This window comes from Athene cunicularia (assembly GCF_003259725.1).
Source record: "Athene cunicularia isolate RWA chromosome 4 unlocalized genomic scaffold, athCun1 chr4_part3, whole genome shotgun sequence".
Taxonomy (NCBI): domain Eukaryota; kingdom Metazoa; phylum Chordata; class Aves; order Strigiformes; family Strigidae; genus Athene; species Athene cunicularia.
The window spans coordinates 11,329,120-11,355,546 of NW_020799100.1; the positions used below are offsets into that span (position 1 = coordinate 11,329,120).

The 26,427-nt window shown below is 47.4% G+C and overlaps 1 protein-coding gene across 2 annotated transcripts in view; it reads right to left on the reverse strand.

Moving 5' to 3' along the window:
• LOC113480071 (BTB/POZ domain-containing protein KCTD12-like) overlaps positions 1–26,427 on the reverse strand; it is a 70,801-nt gene that overhangs the window by 35,920 nt on the left and 8,454 nt on the right. For both annotated transcript variants that reach the window (XM_026848635.1, XM_026848634.1), the window contains exon 2: positions 6,870–6,992. In XM_026848635.1, the coding sequence (XP_026704436.1) occupies positions 6,870–6,992 (123 nt within the window). The remainder of the gene's footprint in view (positions 1–6,869; positions 6,993–26,427) is intronic.

The window sequence follows — 26,427 nt, forward strand, 5'->3', positions numbered from 1 at the left end:
TTTTTTTTTTTTTTTTTTTTTTTTTTTAAGCTTTCAACACATTTTACATCACATTATTCCCATTTGAGGCACAGAGAAGTGAAATAACTTGTTAAGGTCACCAAACTGAGAACAAAAGCAAGTCTCCTGGGTATAGCTCCTGCACACTCTCCATGCCAGACTGTACTGGTTCCCTTTGCATGGTCTGGCAAGGCTGTCTGCCAGGTCACAAACCTGCACACGCTCCCAATCTCTCTGCTCTTGCTATGATGCGTGGTGGGCTGCCGAGCTTGGGGAGAGCAGCGCAATGGTGCGCAGCCACACTGAAAAATCTCTTGCTAGAGTATAGGTTTGCTAAGGGATTATTTCTTTGCTTTGAAACTACTGAGAAGGTGATTTTCAGGCCATTCCTGTGCTTCTCCAGTGAAGTTCTCTGTGTCAGTGCACAGCTTCGTCCAGATGTTCTGCATGTACCAGCAGTGTGATACTGTTAATTTAGGTATGAGGAGGTAGTTTAGGTCATCTCTAGACAAAGGACTTTGCATAAAGGAGCTAGTGAGTTTTAATGACTTGTCTTTGGAAATATTAATTAATTGCCCATTACAATTTGTTTACCTTTGTTTTGTCTCATTCACCAAAGGTAGGTTACCTCAGCCTGTTCTGGCTGATTTCAGACTAACAGCTGTAGAAGTGATCTTGCACTCTTGCATTGAGAAATGTAGACCTCAGCAGGTTTTTATTTTCTCCCCATATGTTGCTGAAACATGCAATTCCTCCTGGCCAAGCATCTTGGCCAAGCATCACAGTCCACAAGTTCACCTGCATGGGCACATGTGTTTCCAAACAGCAAAGGACTGGAGGGTAGCCAAAAGCAATGTGGATTTGCAGACATTTTCTGAGAAAAGTCAGCTCCACGTTGGAATTTGCAGGATCCAGCATCAGACAGATGACAACGGGTGGATGTTCACCTTGGCCACTCTTCTACACTGGCCACCAGTAGATATCTCATGACTTGTACAAGATACTTAGGTCTAGAGATCTGTGCCTAACCCTGTCTATGAGACTAGAGTCCTTCTGACCTCACTTAAAAGGCTGGGGTGTGCTATTAAGATGAGCATATATTTTCTTTCTGTGTGCTAGTGATTTAAAGAGTGTGGGGATTGCTTTGGCTAAAGCCTGACCTGGACCAAATCTGACACTGAGGCAGTCTAGGTCTTCCAGAGCATTTCCTTGCCACTGATATTCTCTGCAGCTTTGGATGAACACCTTCATTTTCCCTTGGGCTATGCTTTCCTCACATTTGTGTGTCTTGTCTACAGCAGCAACAGCCTCTGTGGGGCAGCCTGTGGCTGGCTATATGTGGCTATAGCTCCTAAGATGATCCTAGGATGCCTCACATCTCTTCTTCTGAGTGTACCTAACAGCTACAGAGCTGGGAAAAGAGATCTATTATGTAGACTGATTTTCTCATCCTTTTAAAATTTTCTTAGACTTTGCCTCCGATGTGACACTTTTGTCTGCTATAGAGCATCCATTAGAGTGCAGAAGTGACACTTCTCATGCAGCCCCATGGTGCTGATAGAAGTCCTGCTGCGTGCAATTAATGGGCTCCTGCATGCAGTGCGCTGGTGCTTTGCAGGGGAAAGCATACACCGTCCCAACCCCTTGCTGCTTTTTTGGATAGCATTTTATTTTTCCAGAATGTCTGATAGGGAAATGAACTCACCATGTGTGATGGCCCAGGCTCACACTGTTGGGTTTGCCTCTTTGCATGTGGGTCCCTGTGTGTTATAAGGTCCTGACACACGCAAGTGAAGAGCAGCTCATTTCTGGGCTGCTTCCCCAGGCAAATGAGGGATCTTCAGCTCAGACTACATTGGCCTCAAAGATCGTTTTTCCTTTCCCACCATTTGCTGCAGAGACCCAGATTTCCCCAGAATAGAAAAGGAGATTCTTCTCTTCTTTTTTTGTCCCAAACAAAAGCATTTTCTAAGCCTGTACGAGGCAGCCAAGCAGAGAGTCAGGCATCAGGGCGAAAGCCCCACCGTGGGTAAAAGCACAGCTTTGTGCTATTTCTATTCCATGGCTTTATTTCAACAGTTCTTTTCCTTCCAGTTTTTAAATGAAAAAACAGCAACAACACATCGCTTGGGGTCAAACAGTAACACCTCAGTTCCTCTACAAGCTTATTAAACTCTTTTCCAGCCTCTTAAACTTAGGATGTTATGGAACAAAGATGGGTAAAAGTTTCAAAACAAGAGCTGGAAGAGCATGTTTAGTCCTTGTGTGTGCCTGGAGAAGGGAGGCAGGGATGTAAGCAGTTCACCTAAACCAAAATTTTGCTTTCTCTAAAAGCGTGTTCAGAAAACGGATTTACTCTTCATCAAAATGTTTCTCATTAATTCTTACTTGAGAACCAGACAGTGATGGGGAGCTTGGACTGTGTCCAGAAAGCAGGTGGTGATGGAAACAATTGCAGATTTTATATGTAAGAGCAACTTGCCCTGGGAAGCTCCAGCCTGTGTCTGCCTTGAGTGCTGGCGGTGGTCAGTACAGGCTGGATGTTCACCGGGATGCACAGGGTGTATCTGCAACTTACCCATGCCTGAGGCAAAGAAGCTGCTTCTGTGCAAGCTCCTAGACCCCATCAATCTCAGGTCTTGCCTCTGACTGAATTGTTTAATGAAAAGTCAAGCTGAGCTCAAAAACTGGTGTCTGCTGTCCTGGTTGGCTCTAACCTCCCTTATTTTATCAAAGAAGGACAAGACTTGGCATAAATAAATGTCTTTGACCCCATGTGCCTGCAGCAGTAACCTCTGCATTCCCAAGAGCCTCAGTTAGACAGGTTGTGCCAGCGAAGGTTGTTGCTAAATCTGTAGCACCGGTGACTGTTGTGAATGGATTAACTGCTATGGCAACCCCAGCAGGACCCAGGGGTGCCAGGACCAGGACAGACAAACTGTCTTTGGTTTTAAACTTCCCTGCTAAAATACAAGGACCTTTCTACGCCCTGTGGAGCAATATATATATTTATCAGCACATGTGCTGCTTTTGCTTTGCATATTCAAAAATGTCTGTTTAATGATGTTAATCCAGTTGGTGGATAGCACTGGGAGCTTCACGTGTGGTCGTGCCAATGAGCTTTGTTGTCAGGCTGGTAGCCAGGCCCTGCCACACAGGTCTGGTAATGCCCGTTAGCTCTGAGATGGCTCTCCAGGGAGGCCTGGATCCCTTGGCAGAAGGTACCAAGTTCAGCAGAAAGTACCAGCTAGGATGGTTATCTGTGATGTGCAGGTGCAGAGAGTGGCTTGAGCCCAAAACTCATTGCATGGGTGGCAGAAAACCTAGCTTGACTCTCCTTTGATGCTATTTTTATAATCAGTTCCTGCTGTTGCAACATCTCAGCAAGAACCAGGAAATAATCTAACAGCAAGGTGTACCTCTTGAAAGACCCAACCTTACAGCCTTAAAAAAAAAATCCAGATTTTTCTCCGTCATTCAGGTTGTCCTTTGCTGTCGGGAGGTGGCAAGGTGGGTTCAAGAATCAGAGATTTCAGGGTTTTTTTTTCTGAGGGCTGACTGAACCACGAGCTACTCTCCTTGGAGGGAATGTCCAGCTCTCAAAGGTGGAAGAAAGCTGGTCAGTGGTATCTGCTGGTGTTTGTTCCGTGTGTGCCATGGATGGTCTGCAGTACCCCTTGGCCGGCAGTAGCTCTGTTCCCCCATTCCTCCCAGGTCCTCTATGATAAAGACATTAAGAACAGCTTGAGAAGTGTATAAATGATGAAGATGGGCTCACAAACATCACCCTTTCCACCTCCTGTGGGTATGAAGGTCACAATTTCACCTCATATAAGGATGTTTAGCATTAGATTACAGGCAATGTGGTTACAGGAAGCAAAACACCCTCAAGAGCGTTCATCTAAATAAAATAAGTATTTGCTGAGTGCTTGTGTAGATATGCACACACTGCAGGAGTGGGCACAACGTGGAAATGCCTCCATCCTGCAAACGTGTACACAGAGGCAATGCAGCAGCCCAGGAGTGTGTGCTCTGTGGGAGTACACATAGGAATGCTAGGCAATTTGGACCTTTTTTGCATTTAAATCAGAGTTTCTGTCATGAATGACAGATGGATATCTAACTCAAGACACTTTTTATTATCCATGACTTCTATCAGCACCCAGGGTCTGTTTGGAGATGTAACAAATACTGTAAAGGGTGTGTTTCTGCAGTTAATTCAGGGGCAGGCCCCTGCTGTGATCTAAATCAGCACTTGCCACTCGCTAAACCCCTCGGTGAACGCTGACACGATACCCATCAGCAGGCTAATTTCTGTTTTGAGTTCATCCCATGATGGATTTAATCTCTAACTTCCTTCTTATTTCCTCTTCTCCCCAGAGCTGGCAGGAGCTGTGCAAGGGCTGGAGATTGCCTGCTGAGGAAGGGGAGAAGCCTCCCTGTGTGAAGCCTGGGGCCGTGACTGTGTGTTCTTTGACTGCCTTAATCACACAGCTTATTGCTGCAATTCAAATCCATCCCTGTGAAATTGTTTTTGTTTCCCAAACATATATTTTTTTTGCTGTTCTTTTGGAAGGGTACAAGCTCTGCTCAGTTTTAGACTACATTTCCTGCTCAGCGTGGATCTGTGCAGTCCAAATATTGTTTCTCCTTTATGAATAAGTGGTGGATATTGGATCGAGTGATAATGTCACTGGTTAATTTAGCATCTGTGCTAATCTGCCTCAGTTCTGGCACTCCCAGGGAAGGTGGGAGAAGAAGCAGTAAATTCCCCCCTCCAAGGGTCTCCCAAATCTGGCTGCCTTCTCTGGCATGGGTAGGCAGAATTTTTGCTTTCCCCTCATGCTGGGATGTCCCAGTCCTTGCAAAGTCTGTTCTGAGAATAATGTATGCATGCAATCTGCTGGAGGAGTTGCTTTGGAAGAAGTGAGATGCCTCCGAAAGTACAGCCAGCTGAGGGATTGTGAGTATGTACATGATGGACAGCAGCTTTATTGGACCAAGATTTTGCAATGATTGCTTCATTTGGTCATGCTTTTTGAGTGCAATGACTCCAGCTTTATGGCAGGGATAGGAATTATAACACGTTTTGTTTTGGCAAAGCAGAACGGATTCAGAAACAAGAGGTCAAATTCCGGTGATGGTGCAGAGCCAGGCCCTCAGATGTTGTAAGCTGCTGTAACTGAAGCCAATGGAGCAATGCTGATTTACATCAGCAAAACATCTGGCCCAGGGTAGATGTTTCAATACCACATGAAGCAAAAGCAGCTTTCATTAAGCACTTCTTGTCAAGCCTGTCAGTTTGGATGAGACCTGGCTATTTCTTGGCAGGAGTGACTCATCAGTTCTGTGTATGGCAAACCCTTGTCAAGAGGTGCTGCTCTCGCCAAGGGGACAACAGCAACTGAGGAGCAGCCACTCCTGTGCCGACCTCTTCAATCTGGAAGAGGCCAGGAGGTTTTTCCAAGGGCTTGAAAATATCTACCTGGATCAAACCATCACTAAACCCCAGATGGATGTCACAGTGTGAGTTAGCACATTGGTTATTACTACTCCTCTTGGTGCCCTTAAAGAATTGCCAGGTTTCTTTCACAGCTGAAATATTTCTTAACCTCGCTCTAGCAACCATAAAGATGCTTCAGCATACACTTAAAAGAGGGGTCAATTTGCTCCTGACAGTCACTGCTAGACTTTGAGGGTGTGTACTCTTCTCAGGCCACCCATTTCTGTCCAGGACAAATTTGTCCCCAGCCACAGATCATCACTGGACATGTCCCTGAGGTGGGATGACAGCATCCTGCCTGCATCCACAGCTTTGAGAAGATTATAGAGGAAATAAATTATGCAAATGAAAAAATGAAGCACAGACATTTTTTGTCATTGATATTTGGGGAAGAAAAGGGATTCTTGGCTCTCCTGGTCATTGGCTGTAACATCACGAAAAGGGCATTAAGATTTATATGGTTAGAAGCTCCAGAAATTAATGCCTACTGGTCGAGTGTCTGCTTCACTGGGCTCCCTCTAAATGAGCAAATGAAAGACAGGTGAATCCAGCAAAGCAACAGATCCCCACACTGGGATTTGCATCTTTGTGTCTCTTGTTGGGAACATCCAACAAACAGGTATTTTTTCCTTTCTCCAGTGTCAGGAAGCAGCAGAGGTTGTCTTGCAGTTTCTCAGGAGGAGATCAAGGGTGCTCATGTGTGAAGGGGAGATTAGCCATCACTTGCAATCCTGTTTTTAAAAAAGGCTGAATGCTTGCAACCCAGGAGATGTGATTCAGCCTTTTCATCCGCTCTCTGGCATGGCATGCACAGTGGGAAACTAATTTCTGGAAGTAGCTCAGCATGGGAAATCTGTTGAGCTTCGAAGAGCTTATAGTGACCTGGTGTTGACTTATTTAAACATACAGAAAGTACACCACAGTACAGGTACATCTAAGGAGAGGGGTGACTTGGAGGGTCCACCTTGCCCAGGACTGATGCTCATGAGTAGAAGCCTTGCACTGCCTGGACCAGAAGATGCCCTGTCACCCTCCAGTGATGAAGCTGAGCATTAGGGTCATGGGGGCTAAACCAGAGCACCCCAGGTTTCACCACAGGGTCAAAGTAGGCTGTGAAGAAACCCATGACTCCAAGCCTGAGCCCAACTTGGCATTGGCATAACTGGAATGAGGAGCAAATCAGGCCATTTGGGGTGAAGGAATGGGGTACAGCAGGAGGAGGGAAGGACGGTGACATCGGCCTGGCAGGAACACGCATCCCTATCAAGTGCCTGTTGCTAAGTGCAGGTCCATCAAGGTGACCAGTGGGTGGCTCTGCATGGTGTGACTGCAGGTACCTGGGAGAGCAGACGGGTACGTTTCTCACCTGGAAGTGCTTCTGCCATGTCTGTCTTGAGATCCAGGATGGGCTCAGAAGAAGACATGTGTTTTTTTGGGCTGTGCTCCATTTCTGAAGGCTGGGGAACCGGCAGGCCAAGCCAGGAGCTACCTAAAAAAATCAAGACCCAAAGAAGAAAAACTTAGAAGACAAATGATGCACAGGGAGTGTGAGAAGGGGCCAGGGTCTAAAGCACCTCTCAGAGCATCACGCTGGGTGCCCAGGGTGGGGAGTGATCTGGACAGCATCTGCTGTGATCCTGAAGGATCACTGTGAACAGTGCCTCCCAGACTCCTTAGGATGATATTTCAGGTTAGGGCGGTGCCTGTAACCACCTCCCACAGCCTCCCACCATGTATTGCTATTCTTCCTCCTTCTTTAAAGCTCTTCTCCCTCTTTCTTAAATCGTTCTATCACTGCTTTCAAGATATTGCTTCATTTACACTGTTGCAAACAGTGAGGAAATGCTGAAGTATTTATTGTAAACTAAGATTAGCGCTCCAGCTCTTGCTGCTTTTTCTTTCCTGCCATTTCTATGCAGACACTTAAATTTGCCATATAGCACAGATATAGCTTTGGACTTAACTGTAATTCCTGCCCCATACAAGGGATATTCCTCTCTATGACCGAGCCTTGTAACTAGATCATCCCCCATTGGCATGCAGTGCAGTAAATCCAGGCTGCTTCATTTCCACTTGCTCTGCCCACAACAGCGGCTGCTGCCTCTGTGAGACATGCATGTGTGGGGCAGATCTACTAGACTACCCCACCCCCACACCCCCTGATAATTTGGGATTGGCATCTCTGGGCTGCTCACGTGTCCAGAGGCTGCTGTGTGCACTGGGGGTATGAGGTCAGAGTGGGACACATACGTGCTTACATGCATAGCCTGGCGCATGGTCTACCACACGCTCTGTAGGCCCCCTTTTTACTCTACAAACACACATAGCATGATGGGAAAATAGGTTGGGTCTGGCAAAAAAAAGTGGTGAAGGGTGCTAGCATCTGTGCTTGCCTGCATCCTACAGGCCTGAGGCACGCGTCTTGTAAACCCATTCACGTCCCTACTTTCTCCCCCTTCTCCCATGTTTCTACATGCTGCATGCTGACACTGTGTGACACACAGACATGTTCTTGCTCTGATTTAAATATTTCAGTGCTGAATACCCCACTGAAGCATTCGTACCCTGCTGCATATCCAGCACAGGGCACAACACAGCTGTGACCCGGCCAGGTCCCCAAGGTACAGCCACTGTGTCCCCAGTCTCCGATCACCACTGATGCTCTTCCTAAATCCATTTTCACACACTTTAAGCTCCTGCTCATCTTCAGGGCAGATATCTCTGCTTTCCCAAACCTACAAGCTAAGATTCTCTACTGAAGAGCTGATAATCAGATTTAGACCGGAACATAAGCTTTCTACTCATCTGATGTGGTGACTTCATGTGCCACCCTGGGAACAAAGCGTGATCTCTCCCTTTCCACAGCCTGGACTACTGCGTGCCCCACTGACACAGCAGCTAAGTGGTTTCTCAGTGGACAACTGCTGGGTCTGCCCTGCAGGTAAAACCCTTTGTGCACAAAGCCCTCCACGAGCCTCCCTGCGGTGCTGCCATCTCTGCTCTTGAAGAGGGAGAAGTGTTTAGCCAAGGTCATCCTGATTTGATATACAACCAAAATATGCTCATTCTCACCATGGCAGCAAGGGGTGGGACCGGGTGCCCCAGCCTCCGAAAGACCCACAACTGAGTATCTCTCTATGGGTTGTGGTTGCCAGAAGCCAGGATGTCAGGGGCCTGCGTTACAGACAACCTGGACATACTCAACCTCCACAATCCAGCACTCATGGACCAGAAGAAGATGCTGCATCCAGGAGAGGGCAGCAGAATCCCAGCATGCTCCATGCCTATTGCCACCACCATCAACTGTGGTTTCCCAGAGTCAATTCCTGACTCTCCTAAACTGTAAACATGGCCTTCTACTTCCCACAACAATAATCTTCACCCAGAGACTCTGGCAATGTCTTTGTCGTCACCATCTGTCAGTGCATTTATAAAGGTTTCTAATTAATGCCCCAGAGTAGCTATTTTTGCACCCATTTGAGCAGAGGGACTGTCTGCAGTCCTGAATTGAGACATGGAAGAGGAAGTCTGAGCCAAATTCAATCCCACAGGGCTCCTGCAAACCCTTTTGGGAGCTGCGTGGGATGAACAGGGAAGAACACAGACACTCAGCAGTCATGGTGAGTGATCTTTGCTGACAGATCTGTCCCCCCTCTCCAGAGGTTGCAGGTGCCCTCGATCTCAGGGCACGGGGAACAGCAGCCATCACCTCCATATCAAACGAGGGAACATGGCTTTGAATTGAGGTCCTGGCACACAAGTGCAGAGGAAACAGATTTTGATGGAGGAAGAACTGCAACGCCGGGGCTCCATCACCGCATTTTAATGGCTGAAGTTCCCCAGGTACCTTCCAAACATGTGCCCAGCATCCAGCAGGCATTCAGCAGGGGCCAGACCACTGGGCTTCTGCTTCCGCATGCTGTCATGCAGCAGATGAGAGTGCCTGTGCAAGCCAGTGCTTATCAAAGATTTAAAAGGCAAGCTGTCAGCACTGCTGCTAAAGATGGGCTTTTCCTCTTATAGCTCTATCCCTCTCTAATACTAATAGGATTGGAAGGAGGAGGAGAAATGGCAGCATGCCGACCAGCTGAGGATGAGTGTTTTTGCCTTGCAGAGGCTTTGTACACCTTGGGGGATCTTTCTAGCAGTTTGCTCATCTTCCAGCACCCCTCCTTGGTTCTCTGGGATTTTGGGTTAATCCCTCAGGCTCTGCAAGGGGAGATGATGCAGCCTGGGAGCAGAGGCACAGAGGAGAAACCACTCTCTCTGGCTGCTCCTCCTCCTGACACCTCTGCCAAGGGAAAACAAAACGTCCCCCCCAACCTCCCCTGAGAGCTGGCAGAGGGGTCTGTGCTCTGCTCCACATCCTCTGCCAGAAAAACTGCATTAATCCCCATTCTGTTTAAAATTACAGCTGGGCAATGGATAGAGTTTCCATTTTTGCAAGGACTTTTTGGGATCGGAAGCCTGGATTTGGACCAGGCTGGAACAAACACAAAGAGTTTCATCCTTCTCTGGAAAGGAAGATGCTAAAATCAAAATCCATGCCAGCGTCACTTCTTGAGCTATTAAACTTTCTTTTTAAGTGAGGTGTCTTATAAAAAAAAGTTCCAAAAGGCATTTTGACATGATGTAAACTGCTTGAACGTGTGATTTCCTTCTAAAGTTGAGCAAAACTAGGCCAATTTCAGGATATAGTTAAGGGTAAATCTATGGCAATAGAGGCCTGTTTCATCCCAGATTTTCTTTTCACTTCTACTTAATTTCACTCTCTCATTCTACCCTTTGGTTAAATTAATTAAGTTTGTAAATCACTCAGATCAACTGATGTTGAAGGTCATAAGCATAAATAGTTTTGCCTAATTGCCTGGAGCCAAAGGTGAGGTGGCAAACTTCAGATCTTCACAAATGGGGGGGGGGCGTGTTTTGAAGGAGTCAGCAGGGAGGATAACCATCAAACCTTCCACCCCGTGTCCCTGAAATCAGCCCCCGTGTCCTTCAGGGGATTCTTCTGCTCTCCACATCCTCCTGTGGACTTGCAGGATTTCTTCTATTTCCATGGTCACTCTGTTCACCACACACACCTAGACCTGCCCAGCAAGAGCTACCGAGAGCACCTGCGGTACCAGCTCAGTGGGGTAAAATCCCCTGCTGCGATGGCTTGGATGAAGAATTACTGCTCAGACAGCTGCCCCAACCTCATAACGACACCGTACAATACAGCATCTTGGGAGTTTTTGTGCTACAGAGTGCTACAGCGTACGAGGGATTGCGTGTGTTCACAGCAATGACTTCCACACCATTAGCTCATCTTGTTCTTTAATCAGTGTCATATGTACAATGTATAAGCAGGCTGTATATCATATCCAGTTTATGGTTTGATTAGAAGTGATGGCCTTGAAACTGTAAAATGATAGTTAAAGTAATCGTAATTCTTTTGCTGTCTTTTGCCTCCTAAACTCAGGACATTACAATTGGCTGGTGCTCTTGGATTAGTCCTGGGTTAAATCCCTGTTTGGTGATGGGCAAAGCAAAAGAGAGGGAGAGGGAGAGGGAGAGGGAGAGGGGGAGGGAAGGGAGGGGAGAGGAGGGGAGAGGAGAGGAGGGGAGAGGAGAGGAGAGGCTGTCTCTTACCCCCTCTCCTGAGCTAAAACTTTAGATCCTAACCTTCTGGGGCCATACAGACCCCTTCCCTGAGCTGTTTTCCCTCATCAAGGAACAGCTTCAGCCATAATACCTGAAAAGTCCCTTTCAGCAATGACGAGATGACAGAAAGGACAATGTTGTCTTGGCTGAACATTTCCACCTATCCAACCTCCTTGCTATCTCTACTGAAAACTGTCCAGCTTGTCTGATGTTGCTGTTCTCTCTTAAAATTCAGCCACACTTTGCCCTTTTGTATGGAAGATAGCTCTCCACACGAGTGCATCTTGTTCTTTGGGCTCACCACTTTACAAAAATCAAACTAATTCCTGCTGACCACCCCAGTGTGCAAAGTGGAAGGTTCTTTCAAGAGCATCAAGGCAGCACTCACATGGGAGTCAATGAGCAAAGGTGGGAAAGGTATTCCCCAGGTCACAATTTCCAGGACGACTGTATATATGAATGTGCTGTTCCTAGTGATCACTCCTTGGCAGCGTCTGCTGTACAAAAGTGGCTCCAGCTGTCTTTCTTTACACAGGAATCTGCTTTTCTCTGAATTTTCCAAGAGTCACTTTCAGAAAGCTGTCCCATCAGCGGTTTCCCTGCAGATGTAACTATGCTCACTTCCTATCTAGATTTTTTTGCCAAGTAGAAAATCCATAAACTAACATGCTTGCAAGGAGATCCCAGGCAGGGTTGGGAGACTGCTCAGTTTGCTGGCCAAGCTGGGAGTCGGTGGCAGGAAGGCAAAGGGGAAAGGCGGGAATCATTGAAACTCTTAATGTACCGGGGGAAAGAGCAAACTGGAATCCTTTATGCCAAACCAAATTTTTTGCTCAACACCGAAGGGAAGAGTTGTATTTTGCATTTGGTTAAGAAAAGCTTAAATTCCCTAAAGCAAGAAGGCGGCCCAGGAAGAGCACTGCCTGTCTGTGTAGAACAGGGGCTGCCAGTACATGCATCATGGACCCACATTTCCTTCATCCAAGCAGTCTTAGCTTCTAGGTGAGAAGAAATGGGGACATGACCTCTCCCCTTTGTCCTCCTTCCAGAAATTCTTGTCCTTTTTTGCAGAAACTCTGTCCAATTTGACCCTGACCTGTGGGTCCTTTGGGGACAGACAGCACAGCAATATGCCCTGGTGTGCTCTGTGTGTTGGTGCTCCTGGTGAGCCTCTTCCTCTTGGAGACTCACACCAGACTTCATGGCCTTCCTTTCTTTTTTTTGGTGTCAGTTTGGGGGGACAAGGTCTGCCAAAATCACTGCAGCTGCATCAATTACATGAGCTGAAGCCTGTCCCAATACACAGAGATGCACTAGGTAGACCCTTGTCTCCAGCTGAGCACCTCATCCTTATACCAGGGGTCCAGCCCATATGTGCAAAAAAATACCCCTTCTCCAGCCAGAGTAGACAGCAGGAGCATCATTATCTCTTTCCAGCAGTGAGCCATAATGAAATGAAGCAATTTGCAGAGAACTAAACCCACCTCACCCCAAAAAAGACACAAGCCTGCAGCCTGCAGTCTTACTCCTACTTCACCTTTCTCCCACTCTTTGTGCATTTTCCTACTCAAAGACAGTTTGAGGCCAACTCATTGGAAAATCTGCCAGAGTCTAATCTAGCCCTTGGAAGCCTCCTTTCCATGTTACAGCTGCAGTTTTCCCTTTTCCATTTCCTTTTTGAAGCATTAAATCATTTGGGCAATGACTATTTCTGGTTCTGGACTATGGCCTTTCGCAAAAGCTGAGGAATGTGCAGAATAAAATTTTCCTGTGTAGCTCCAAGAGCCAAGCACAAGCTGAGCAGTGCAAGAGGGACGTTGTGCTTTCAAGTGAGATAGAACATCATTCAAACCACACCGTTGGCCAGCATCTCCACACACGCAGATGCTCACTAGAACATCTTATTAAATGTCCCTTGTATGAGAGGTGGCTGTCTCTCCTTCATGCCTGCTCTTCAGTTCTGATCATCTTTTGAAGAGATTATGAACCAGGATTTGTGAAGACTTCAAAGTCCCCTCTGAAAGGTGTTGACTCAGCTCCACCTCCAGTCTCAAACCCAGATGTCTGACAAACACAACAGCTTAGGTGATATCCTATGGGTGCTGTGAAGGGACTGAAGATGCTGAGGAGGCTCTCATGGCCAGTGAGACCAAGCACTGGGCCACCCGTGAATCACAAGTAGCACAAAGCTGCTACTGAATCTCAAATCCATGAGACACCTTGTCTAGACAGACCTGAACCCCCATCTTCACTGGCACCCTCACCCACTCCCAGGCTTGCCCTAGGACAACCCTTGTGGTGCTTTTACCTGGAAGGCTGCAGTGCCTGGGCAGCTGCCTGGAGAGTTGGCCTCGCTCAACAGGACCTAGAAACAAAGCAGAAGGTGTGGGTCTGGCTCTCTGCATCGCCATGGCGGCTTTCTGGTGACCTCTCTTCACATGAGCACACCCATTTGGAAGGGATGAAAGGAAAGAAGAAGAGCACCATGGTCTCATCCTGTGAAAAATTGTTTCCAGGGAATTTCTCTTGGATATGCACCAAGAACCCAGCCAGGTTTTACAGTGCATGACACATGGCCTTCCTTCAAAATGTCTCTGGTAGGTGCCCTGCTGCACTCCTCTAGAGCTTTTCATGCTTTTTAAAAGTAGAGAGTAAGCTGACACCCACCTTAATACAGCTCAAATCCATTTTACTGTTTCAGTTAGAGATGCTCATGCACTGTCAGAAACCGCCAATTTTTGGAAGTGAACATTTTTTTCAAAGATGTCCTGTAGGTGCAGGGACAAGGCAATGGGCTAGTGCATCCCTTCCCCTGAGATGAGGAAGATTTCAGAGCAGACTGACCCTCTGGGTTAGGATGTCTCCCGTGGTACTCTCAAGGGGGTCAGAAGCCTGGGCATCACAACAACCATGTCTCTACTAATGCTTTTTCCACCTGGAGGACTGAAGGAACTGCCCTGTTACTCCTTGGAGGCCCCTGGTTTTCATCCCTGAAAGCCTGAGCTGTAGAAAGGTATAAACAACTGTTTTCTGCTTGAAGGGGAGGAGGGGAGGGTTTGGAGGACAGCCCCAAATTAATTTAGTTTTGTTGCAGAAGAACAGTGGCTGAAACAAGACATCTCTCCCTCTCTGGTTTTAGCCAGTTGCTATTGAAAAGGAAATTTTTCCTAGAAACCCATTAATACAATGTGGAGAGGCAGGTTAAAATTACACTTAATCTTGAAATATTGTTTGAAAAGGGGAAATTAGAATATTTCATTTAAAAGCTGCAGAAGGAAACGCATTTTTCACATGTCAAAAAAAGGGTTTTCAGCTCTATTTCCTGTACCTTTTGATGAATTTGCAACTAGTCTTAATTAACCCCAAACCTGCATCTTTCAGCAAATAAATGGTTCACCTGAGCATGTTTGCAAAGATCCATTTAGGAATTGTAACTGCTTCTGTATGTAGCAAGCAAATTGAAATAATAATTAAAGTCAGAATTAAAAACTGCCTGTGTGCTTCTAATACACAAGGAAAAAAAAAATCCGTTTGTCTTCTGTTAAGTCAACAAAGTAGTGGATAATGGAGAACAGTTAATACACTTTCCTGAGGGCTTTTTGATAAAGGCCATCAAAGAGGCTTTTAAGGAAACTCAATAGCCAAAGGGGGATTGTCTAAGTTCCACAGTGTATTAAAAGCTTATTAAGACAGAGAAAAGGAGAAATGGAATCAAGAGTTCATTCTCAACATATAAATAATATAATAATAGGACATCCCCGAGAGTCCATTTTAGGATGAAAGGTTTTTATTAACGATGCAAGGGGAAAAGGGCGAAGAGTCAAGTGGAAAAATTTTGCAAGGAATAGAAACTAATATCAGCTGGCTGATAGTATAAGCTGCAAAGGGACCTCGTGAAGGTACGCTAATGAAGAGCCTGCCAGCACGTTAAATGGAATGGCAAGCAGTGAAAAGCAATGCACATTAGAAAACATCACTTGAACTTTTCATACACCTTGGTGGGTTTTAAATCAGTCTTCGTGACTCAGGAGAGAGAAAAAGAAGATGGGAGCTCAGTGTAATGATGAGCAGATGAAGAAATGCTGGCTCAGCAGTCAGAGGTGGCACAGACAGTAAGACTGCATTGGGCAGAGGGATAAGAAATCACAGAAAATATAAAAAATACCTTTAGGGAATAGAGTAGTGCTCTTAGTCCTGGCCACTTCTTGTCAGGAAAGACAGACAAGATTAAAATCTGCCCAAAGTTGTTCAGTAAAACTGTGAAAGGCATAAAGGGAGTTTTACAATGAAGAAGGTGAGATCAGGATGGTCAAGGCTGTAGAGGAAAGAAATAAGAAGAAAGCTGATGGAAGCATTGCCATCATCATAAAAATACATGTTTTTATGGAAAGCTCCCTTTAAGGAAGTCCTCCTTCCAAAATTAGTTTAGATAAGATTGAACATGATAAAAGACAGAAACCATGATGCCGCAGGGTATTGGGCATCTCCCACAAGCTGAGCTTAAGGAGAAATTCTTCTGGAGCGGAGCTAATGAAAACCAGACCAGGGTTTCTTCCACCTTGATCTGAAATGTCGCTGCCAGGCACTGTCAAAGTCAAGACACGGGGCTGGATGCATGCTCTGCCCACTCCTGCCTGATAAATCCCCTCCTCCTGATCTTGTTTTCTAATGTAATAGTTTGCATTTTCAGTCTGACCATGTATCATTTCTAGATGGGCCAGGGCACTTAATCCTCAGTGGTTTATTCATTATTAGAAAGCTTTTGAGTTTGCCTTTAACATCATTTGGGTCTGATTTGATTAGAGAATATGTCCAGTGCTGAGTTCATATTTCTGAGAAAGGAGTGATAATTAGATGATGGTCATGCAGCCTGGGGGGAGATGGGCAGGAGGAGACGTCTGGGGAGGAGAACGGGCAGGTAATGGGTGTAAAGGCTCCACTGTCAGCAGAACCATGAGTGGCTGAACCTGCGGTCCAGCCTCTTCTGCCTCTCTGAGCCCATCCTGAGAGGCACACTCTCTGCAATGCGTCTTTCGCAGGAGCAGGGTCAAGACTGGGAATTTTTTTACCCCTGTCGTTTGTGGAAGAATTAATCAGAAAATTTCAGCCCACCAGGCTTTAAGGTTGGAGCTAAATCCCTTAAAAGCAGTGTCACTGAGCTCCCATCCACCGATTATTTAAATAATGGCTTGATTTTTTAATTTTATTTGATTCTAGTCTGCAGAAGAAGAAGGAAAAAAAAAAAAAAAGCCCTGGGTTTTGTTTTGTATCAGATGTAAAATGGTGCGAAACATAGAACACAGTTTTGCTGGATTCCATCTCCTTGACAGCTACGCAGGTAGGTGAGGGCAGGCACTGCCCTGCACGCAGGGAAAAGCCAGCCTGGTAAACATATGTGGGATCAACAGGAAAAAAGACAAAGAAGGAAGATGAGCCCGTCGCTATCTCTTCACTGTTAAAATTCACATCAAGGCTGATTTCAGTCTTGTTGTGATGGGTGAAGGGCAAAAAGATACTGCTGGCTCTAGAGGGGTACCTTCAGATGGTCTGTTTTGTGGCCCTATGGTGGCTCATAGCTTCTTAGAAATAAGGGTCTAGGTGAATAAAAACCAATGGTATTTTGGGAAGACACAGAGCAGAAAAGTGCCTGGCTCAGAAGCAGGACCCCTCCTTCACGGCTCTTTCCCTGGGAAGTAGGAAAGGCTGTGGCTGCTTGGCGACTGGGTGGTGCTGGGGTTGCAGAAGATGCTAAGTGAAGGGGACACCACCACTGTCACACACAGTTCAGCACTTGCAGACCAGTCCAAGGGTTTGAGGGCTGGAAGGCCAGGACTATCTGGAACTCCTTGAAGAGCTGGTGAGCAGAGGCAAACCCACAAGCTACTGAGTTGCATGAGTTCACCGATAGGCACCTCACCTGGGTGCTTTCAGTAGCCTCCTAGAGTCCTCCACCCTCTATTATATGGCAAGGTGTTTAAATTTAGCTGCTGTGCATATACCCCCCACCAGCTCATTTCCTGCAGGAAGCCAAAAGAGATGCCAGTTCAGATAGGGCTGTGGGCGGAGGTGTGGGCTAATGAGAGGACCTCCTAGGCAGCAGCAGCAGCAGGGGGGTGTACAGGTAGGCACTGGCAAAGAAGAGAAAGGGAAGGTTTTGTAAAACAGCAAGATCAGAGATAAGGCTGAAATGGAAATGACATCCTCTCCTCGGTCACACTCACAAGGCCCCAGGGCGGTCTAACCCAGCAGGGTGGCAGATGCAGGCAAAGAGCATCTCTGTGTACGTCCATCAGTGCTGGGTCTGGTGAGAAAGCATTTGCACTTAAACTGCTGGACCTATTGCTTCTCCTCTGTCAGGGCTTACGCATGGCAGGATATTTATTCCAGGCTACGGCTGGATTCAGTGGCATCCTTTGTTAAAATATTGGTGATGCTTCTTGCCTTGGAAGACAAAGAGGTGACCCCTGATTTTATAGTCAATAATTTCAGGGGTCTGCTCAGGCAATGGGAGTGGATGGATGTATTAATCCTCCCTTTCTCAGCTCATAGACACAGGATCCTAGGGAATCATCTCTGATGGATGTTTGTCTAATCTTAAATCTTCCAGGAAGGAGATACCAGTCCTCCCCCAGAGACCTGCCTCACTGGTGCTGCATGTTACTCCTGTAGCTAATAGAAAGCCTTTAGTAATGTCCAACCCAAACCTTTGCTACAGTGAATCAAGTGTTTTTATTCTCATCCTTTCTCCAGTGACCATACAGTACAATTTATTATGATCCATTTTATAATTAAACTTGGCCTGATGATGAACTGTTTCCATATCTTCTGCTTTCCAGACTAAACAAACTCCGTTTCTTTAACATTTCCTAATAAGCTAGGGTTACTGAATCTCATCTTATTATTTGTGCTTCTCCTCTGGACTTCCTCCAGTTCATCAACATCTTTCTTAACCCGTCATCTGAAAGCGGGCAGGATGTTCCAGTCCTAGCATCAGGCTGAGAAGAACAAGATACCCAGGTCTCCCACAGCTCAGGCTCCTGCAAACACCCTGCTATCTGACATGCATCTTTTTGCAAAGGCCCCCGCCCTTTTGAACTCACACCCTTAAGCACTGGCAAGCCCTCCCAGCTCGGAGCCACCTGTGTGTTTTACACGGGTGCTTCTCTTCCATCAGCAGAACTGTAAATGAAAATACAGACTACAGCCACTCTGCAGAGGCTCCTGCAGTGCGTGCTTAGTGTGTTCTCCTGCTCCAATAGTGAACTGGTGATAACTGCTCCAAGAGCAATTTAAGAGCTGGTTGTGCATTTGCTTTCCTCTGAATTAATCTAAGCAATGTTTATCAGCGTACCACTGCAATATCTTGCTTAGGAGAAGACCAGTGTGCTGTTCCTGCCCTGCTGTGGGAACTTCTTGCTGCCTGCCCAGCCCAGTTAGCTGTAGCAGGGACTATTTTGGGCAGGAAACCACAGAACAGCAGTGAGACTGCCAGACAGATGTGGTGAAAAGGGAGGGAATATTTGTGTAAATAAGGCTACAGTGCTGGGGTCATGCTCTTGGGCTCGGGGGCTCGTGCTATCGGTTTGGGGTTTTATCCAATGCTGGGTGTGCTCCCAAGCTCAGCAGGTTCTCAGCTCGATGCTGCAATGCCTTGGCTGAAATGCCATCTGCGGGACTGAAAATGGTGTGTTTTCAGCTGGCACACTTGGGAGGCTGATAACCATGGTGAGAAGGAGTACTGAGCAGTGCAGGAATAAGGCAAGAACTGTACCCTGGACTGAAAGAGAGCACAGCCTGCTCCAGCTCTGGACATGGCTTATGGTAGCATCCTGGCACAGCCAGGGGCGTCCTGGGAAGAAAACCCAAAACCGAGGAGAGGCTGAGGATGCTCTTCCTTGCAGCATGTTGCTCTTACTTGGTTAAACCAGAGTTCAACCGGTGAACAGGGAATGAGGGGGTATTAACAAATATCTTTAATTTTCAGGAGCTGTGTGTTGACAATCTCCTGCAGCTTGAGGTGGCTCGACAAAAAGCCACTGGCTTTATTTTTACTAATAAAAACTGGTGAGCATGTCATGCACTTAGCTAGTGGCCACAAGTTCTAAAATATCTCTGCCAAATGGTTTTTAATTTGCATGTGTGGTTCAGGCTGCAGGGGCAGCAATGGGGGGTGGTGGTGGCAACTCCTGCCAGATCGCCCTGGGGAGCTGGCCCCCTCTCTGTGCAATTTTGTGTTTAATGTATAAATTTAGCTCTGCTTTGCCTCTTGTGTAATTTAGTTTGGTTGGCAGCAGGCTGGCAGCCTGCCTGGGCATTGTGAACCATGCATGCCACGCAGTGAGAAACACCTTGGGCAGACGGCAGGTCTGGAGCAGTCACATCATCCCATCCCATCCCATCCCATCCCATCCCATCCCATCCCATCCCATCCGCATTGTTGATGTGAGGGGACATGGGGCATGTAGCATGTGGCAGAGGGACAAGATTGGGAAGTGGTCCTCTTCCAACCCTGCCCATGGAGGAAGAACAGGAAAGCATCTTCCTCAAGAGAAAAAAGGCTTCTGAGAAGCTCCAGGCCCAGACAAGTCTGACCTTGAGGTGTACAGGGGTTTGGGCTGCCATGGGTAAGGAAGCTGTTTCCCACCCACCTCGGGATGCTTGACTCACCCCACAGGGTACTGGCAGCCCCAAGTCTCCAAGGGGCTGTGGGGACTGACCTTCCTGTGGAAGTATCAGTGTTGGTGATGGACACGGAGGAAACCAAGGGTGCTTCTGCTCTCCTCACAACAAAAAAAACCTTCACTAATCCATAAGGAAGCATGACTCGCAGATACTTGTTTTACAAACCAGATCTGAACACCAGTACCCAAATACCTGTGGCATCCAGCACAGGTGACCAGACCTTATCGATGCTGCATGGAGCTATGTCAGGTGGACCCAGACCTCAGCTCAGAAGCATTAGTGCCAGCCCTAGCCATATGGAGATTAGAGCTGCAGGCCCAGTCTTAAATCTAAAATCATTTATTCTGGATTATTTTTTGGTTTTCCTTTGTCTCCCTGTGTTTTCAAGGCTTGCTCCCCCACCAGCAAGGTTCAGATTCAGTTAGACACTAGGTCCCTGCATCCTTCGCAGTGGGGATTACCCTCACAAACTCATTTCACAAGTGGGTGGTTCACTGACCCCAAGGTCTCCAGTTTAGCAAGGGCTAAGCTAAGCTGAAAACTCCCGGACAAGTGGCTTTCTCAGGAAGTACTGTCCTGGAAAATGCAGCCTGAGAGAAAATAAACTTCTCTGAGCTACAGAAAAAGACCCAAGCCTGCAATTTCTTCCTCGCTGTCTGGAAATGGCTGGGACTGTGTTTTCCAAAACACAGGGTAGGGATGTTATTTTAGTGAACAGCTGAGCACCTTCAAACCTCCTGACAAATGGATACATCCCTGTTTGTTCAGATGCAGTGCTGGGCTGAGCACCTGGCATGGGGAGCACCTTCACAGTGATGGAGCTAGGATGCTTTATGAAGCTCCATGGAGCCCCGGGAGCTGATTCAGGGCAACAAGCCTGCCTGAGGCTGTGGTTTGTCCTTTGCTTGGCTTCCCACAGCTCAACTTCCCCTTGCTCCAGGCCTCAGTCTTGGTCAGCATCAACCTTTCTGCCTGCAGTCCATCCCCAGCTGCATTCACCTGTCCTGGAATTCATCGATCTTTGACAAATTCCCTTTGAAAAGGACATCCTCAATGGCTGTGGCTGGACTTGCCCCATCAGACACAGATCTGAGGGTACAACGGGTGGGTGCCAGCCCGGGCTGCCAAAAAGGGAAAGTCAAATGTGGAGTCTCTCTAGAAATTTACAGTGGATAATTGCTAATGGCTCAGCCTTGTGAGAAACAACTTTAAAAGTAAATAATTGCCTGCCCCAGATACTAAAGCAGGATGAGAGGACCTCACTGTTTGACACAGTCATTCAAGCAACTATATGCATGAAGCATCAGGGCTCTGCTTGCTGCCTTTTCTTGTTCAGCAGCTGACAAAGGCATCCATCGGGTCATTAACTTGAATTTCCCAATCAGTTTTGCTACCAGAAGGACCATCTATTATTATTACTACACAGGAAACTTTGCACACAGGATGCTCTAGCACACCATGTGTAATCAGGCCTCCCATGAGAGAGCTTCGCTCTCTTCGTTTGGTGCTGGGAGTGTGTGTTTGCTCAATGGCTCTCTTTCAACACCGGGTGACTTTTCTGTTGTGTCTTCCCTGACACAAGACTAATGATAATGGCTCTGTACGGTGTTTGTACGGGTTAGCTGCAGCCTTTCTGGGTAACCTGGTGCTCGCTGGGGAGGTGTCATCATTGCTGAGCACAAGTGGGGAACCTGCGATAGACCCCAAAGAGCTTCCCCAGTCCCACAGAGGATCTTGGTATGACACCTCAAAGGGGACCCTGACTCCAAACTGGACTGTCCTCCTGAGTTGTCAGGTCCCTACAGGGTCAGAGGAAGGTTTGTCAATGGTCTGTCACCCATCCTGAGATCTCTTCAGTCTCTTTGTGGCCAATGTGTGACTTGCCTGTGGCTGATTTATCTCCCCAAATCTACATGAAAATGCACACTGACAAAGAGAGGAAAAGAAGGAGCTTAGGTGTCCCTTGGGGCTTCTGGTGAAGTCTGTATCTCTAATGCCTGTGAATCTTCACTGTGGTAGATGTCTAGATGTCATCTCCAGACAGGTATCTGACCCTCCAGCACTGCTTGCTTCTCTTGCTGGACTATCAAAGGTGTTGGGAACAACTAGACTTTGTCATCAGAACTGAAGATGGTAAAGTTAGAGCAGATCAACCTACTTGATTACATCAGCTGCCAGCTTCAGGCAAGTAAGTAATCACTTTTGGCAACAGGTGCATTGTGAAGCTGCAGCTGCAGCTGTAAAAGCCTCCGTACTGATGCTGGCCCTACTGACACTGCCCTTCCTGCTGGAGCCTTGATGTGTGGAGAAGGGGACGAAGGTCCTGGGTGGCACTGTCTCCTGCTGATTTCCCACCTCTCCAGGTCAGCTGCTGACTTCCAAGGACGTGGGCCATGCTTTAGCCTCGCAGGACCAGAGCTTGGCCCAAGCACATGTGTTACAGCTGTTCTTAGCCCCCTCCAAGATTTTCACTCAAGATCTGTGAGTACACAGAGCTGCTGATCTTATCATTGGTGGGACGTACATGTGCACAGAAGGTCGCAGTGACCACTGCTAGTTGGGGGATGTCTTTAATTTTGACCATGAGCACACAGGGAAGCCTCCTTTGCCCTGGATAGTCTGGAGAGCCGTGTGTATCTCTCCTCTAGGAAACCTGCAGCCCCTTTTAGGTGACTTGTACAAAAAAATCCTCCTTTCTTCATGTTGTTGCTCTCCCTCCTGAGTTTTTAATCAAAAGATAATTTTGGGGGAAATAATTGCCTTTGGTGGAATTTTTAGTGGATTTTTCATTATTAACTACACAAAGAAACCCAAAGTTTCTGGAATAAAAAAGTGAGTAAGTTTGAAGAAGGGAAGGGAAGGGAAAGGGTCAACCCTAGTTAGAGCTGATGGCAAGTAGATCAAAGCTTTTCAGTTCATGGAGTCTTCTAGTGTTTCTGCATCTCTTGCAGGCTCTGCCTGTTTACTTAAGTCACCTGAAGTCTCCTTATGGCCGTGCTTCCAGCGTGACACAGCGTTACAGAGGGCCAGGGCTGGGATTTCTGGACCGCAGTACTGACCAGTTAGCCTGGAGAGATGTTGGTTACAGACTGAATGTGCCCATGTGCCATGGGACACTTCTGGGAACTTCTGAAGCAGCTTCAAAGCAGAAGAAGATGCTGCTGCAGGATTCAGCAATGATGGGGGGACCAGACAGAAGGAGCAGGGGAGGTGAAGGTCAGCCCTAAAGGCAGTGGCAGACCCCTGTGCAGGGAGGAGGATGCCCAGCCAGAAAACTGTGTTTCCCTAGGAAGAACCAGCACTGCTGGGGTGTCTGCCAGTAAACCTAAGAACAAGGGAAGGTTTCATGACTCCTGCCAACTCTCTGCTTGACAGGAGACAGGGCGGTTTGTCCTTCATTTACATGACACTGAGGGATGACCTCAGCTCCCACAGAGGTAGGAAGGGAGGAGAACTGCCTACAGTGAAGGTCCCTGATGCAAACACCTCACCATTCCTGGCAAATACAAATATACCCCATCACAGGAAAACATCTTGGCTTTCTGTAGTCTGCAAAAGTGTAGTTTGCTGGAAGGTGGAGTTGGCAACAACATTAAATTGAGGGGGGGAGGGAGGGACATGAACATGATGATACTTGGCATAAGGCACCAAGCCCTTATCATAACCTCGACGTGCTCGGTACATGTTCAGCTTTCCAGCATGCTGAAAAGTACTTTCCTGGCCAGTTTAGCTAGTGTGACTTCTAGAAGACTGGGAATCCTTCCAAACTAGGACCTGGGGACTTCAGTTCCCCTGGAGCAAAATAATAGCTAAAAGGCTGCAGTGTGGGGCGTCTTGTTGATTTTTTTTTTTTTTTTTTTTTTTTTTTTTTTTTTTTTTGTTCCCCTAGAGTTTTGTGTTAAATCCTCTCCAGGCATGCAAAGAACAAGAATATTTTGGGAACGCCTATTGGGAAACATTGGCTGTACCCTCGGTTTCTCCAGGTTTGGAGCTGCTCCATTAAAGTGACTGAAGTCAAACGAGATGAGAAGCTGGAAACCCAGCTGTGTTGTACGTGAATTTCAAAAATGCAAGTTCTACAGGAAAAAAAAAAAAAAAAGAAGTTACAAATGTCAGGGTGGCTCTGTCTCTCTGCCTGATGCAAAATCACTGGTAAATGCAGGAACTCTGGTGTCACATGTGAAGCCCTGGGCAGCTCCCCTTCCCATGCAGTGCCTGCTACGAAAGGCCAGGGAGCCGCGTGCAGCCGGCTGAGCTATGGCCCTGCTTTTGAGGTTGCCAGACTTGCTGCCACAACATCCACACGAACAGCACATGCAAAACTGATCCCGGGTGACCCCAGGCAGTCCGGGAGCCAGTGGAGACACTGTCCCCAGGGAAACTTCGGGACAGGCAGCGTCACAGCAGAGGGCTGTGGAGCTCGGCTGAGCAAGGGGAAGCTTTGCTGATGGGAAGGTTGCAAAACAGCTTCCTGTTTACTTGTCTTTTGCTTATTACTCGGTTAACTACAGACTTTACCTACTAAACTGTGGCTTTTACCAGCAATGCAGGGAAAGCCCTGTTCCCTACTGCCTCATTACCCCCATTCATCCTCCTTTGAACTAACCAAACCCTGAGAGGACACGGCTGCACTCATGTGCCCGTCCTCAGCATCCCTGCACCGTCTGCCTGCAGCTGGAAAAGGCCATCCTCCTGGGTCCTTAATGGCATTTGATCCTTTGAGTTGATTAAAATAGTATATTAACTGGAAGACTTGGGCATAATGGGAATAATAGACATACACAGGGCATAAATGCACGGCGAGTGTGACTTCACTAAATGAGCTGTAATCTGTTCTGCTGTAGAGGCGAAGGATTAGCGCATTATATTTTTGTTTTGTTTTGTTTGAAAGCCTCAGCTCTGAGGAAGGTGATCCCCAACTGAGACAAAACAGTTTAACTTGGTGTGTTTTATTTATACAGTGGGGACTGGATGTTATTTTAGATCATGTTGGATTACAAGGGTGAAGTGCCCTCTCATGCTTGCTAGCTTCAGATTCCTAGGTGGAGAGCAGATGTGGGCGAGCTGTGCCCTGTGTTGTACTGGACCAGGCATTTTGTGACAGCTCAGAGGTGAGGGAAGTGCTGGGGTATCCATTTCATCACCCTCAGGAGAGCCTGGCTCTGCAGAGCCTCCCTGTGAGGACCAAAAAGGACTGGTTTGCCTTATGCTGTAGGTTGAGGAAACTGAGGCAGGATGAGCTGGATAAGACTGAATCTGGGGCATGTGCACATCCCTGCAGCACCCCTGTTCCACATCTGGATGAGACCCCAGCACCCACTATGCTGCTTCTCCCGGCACTGGAAGGGAACCATTGCCACCTCAGTGGGGTCCCCATACCACAGGAGAAACCGAGCCTGGTGTATCCAGTAAAGCACAGACGTTCCTGGCTGTGCACATACATGCCAAGAGGATCCTTGGTCTTCTCCCTTGCTCATATTGCTTTTTCTTCTGCAGTACGCCCTGTGGATCAGTCAAGAGCTGACAGAAGCCCTGCTTTGGGTTCGCTAGACCTTGTCTTTTTGAGCCATAAAAGCTGTCAGCTTCTCTGGTTACAGGTATCTACTAATCTGGTACTGATAAACACTGTCTGTCTGGCCAACCCCAAAGCACAAGACGGGGTTAAGGAAAACTTGAGATTTTTATTTTTTTACCATTTCCTTTATTTACTTTTTTCTATGTTTGAGCCTTAAACATGTATGACTTTGTTTGGTTTTGGTTCTGAGCCCTCTCTTGTCACAGAAAAGGGCCCTGAACTAAAACCTAAACAAACTTGAAAGCTGAAGGTCTAGTGAAATTGCAGCTTCCAGGAAAGCCAGGATGGCTGAGGCAGCCATGCTGTGGCTAGCGAAGGTCCACAAGCACAGCCTCAAGGGTGGGCAACGCTTTGGCTGTAGCAGTCCAACATATAGGTGTGTGAATTTTGGGATCAGTGGGACAGGGTGACGTGCTTGTACCAGCACAGAGGAGTCCTGAGCGGGGCACAGCAGCAAGTTGATTTTGCAGATACAGATAGCAGCCCCCACCACCCAGGAGGCTGAACTAAACTCCATTTAGAGAGTGTCTGTCTTTTGGGACACTGGCAGGGAAAGAGGATCCTGGCAGTGCCACCTCTGCCTTGTCCCTGCCCCTCAGGGAGAGCTTTAGAGGGGCAGTTACCTCTCTCCAGGGGCCCCAGGAGCAGGACAAACAAGTCTGAAGGCTGTGTGGGTTGGTGGAAAAGCTATCTGCAAGGGACTTTTTGGAGAGGCAGCGGTTCATCTGCCATCAGTGCCCGGTCATGGGATACAGTCAGGAGATGATGGTGGTGGTCCCTGCTAGCACCAGCAGGCATCTCTCCCTGGGGACAGGGACATTCCTTCTGTCTTTAAAGGGTAGAACCAGCCCTGCAGCACCCAAAACTGCTCCTTGTCACGTTGCCAGCCCTGGTTTTGAGTGGGGATGGAGAAATTTTATAATGCTGGGGATGAAAGAGTAGTGTGGCAGAGGTGTCCAGCAGCCCCTCCAGAGGAAGGACATCAGCCATATCCCAGCCATGCTGAGGCCCCCGCGGCCCT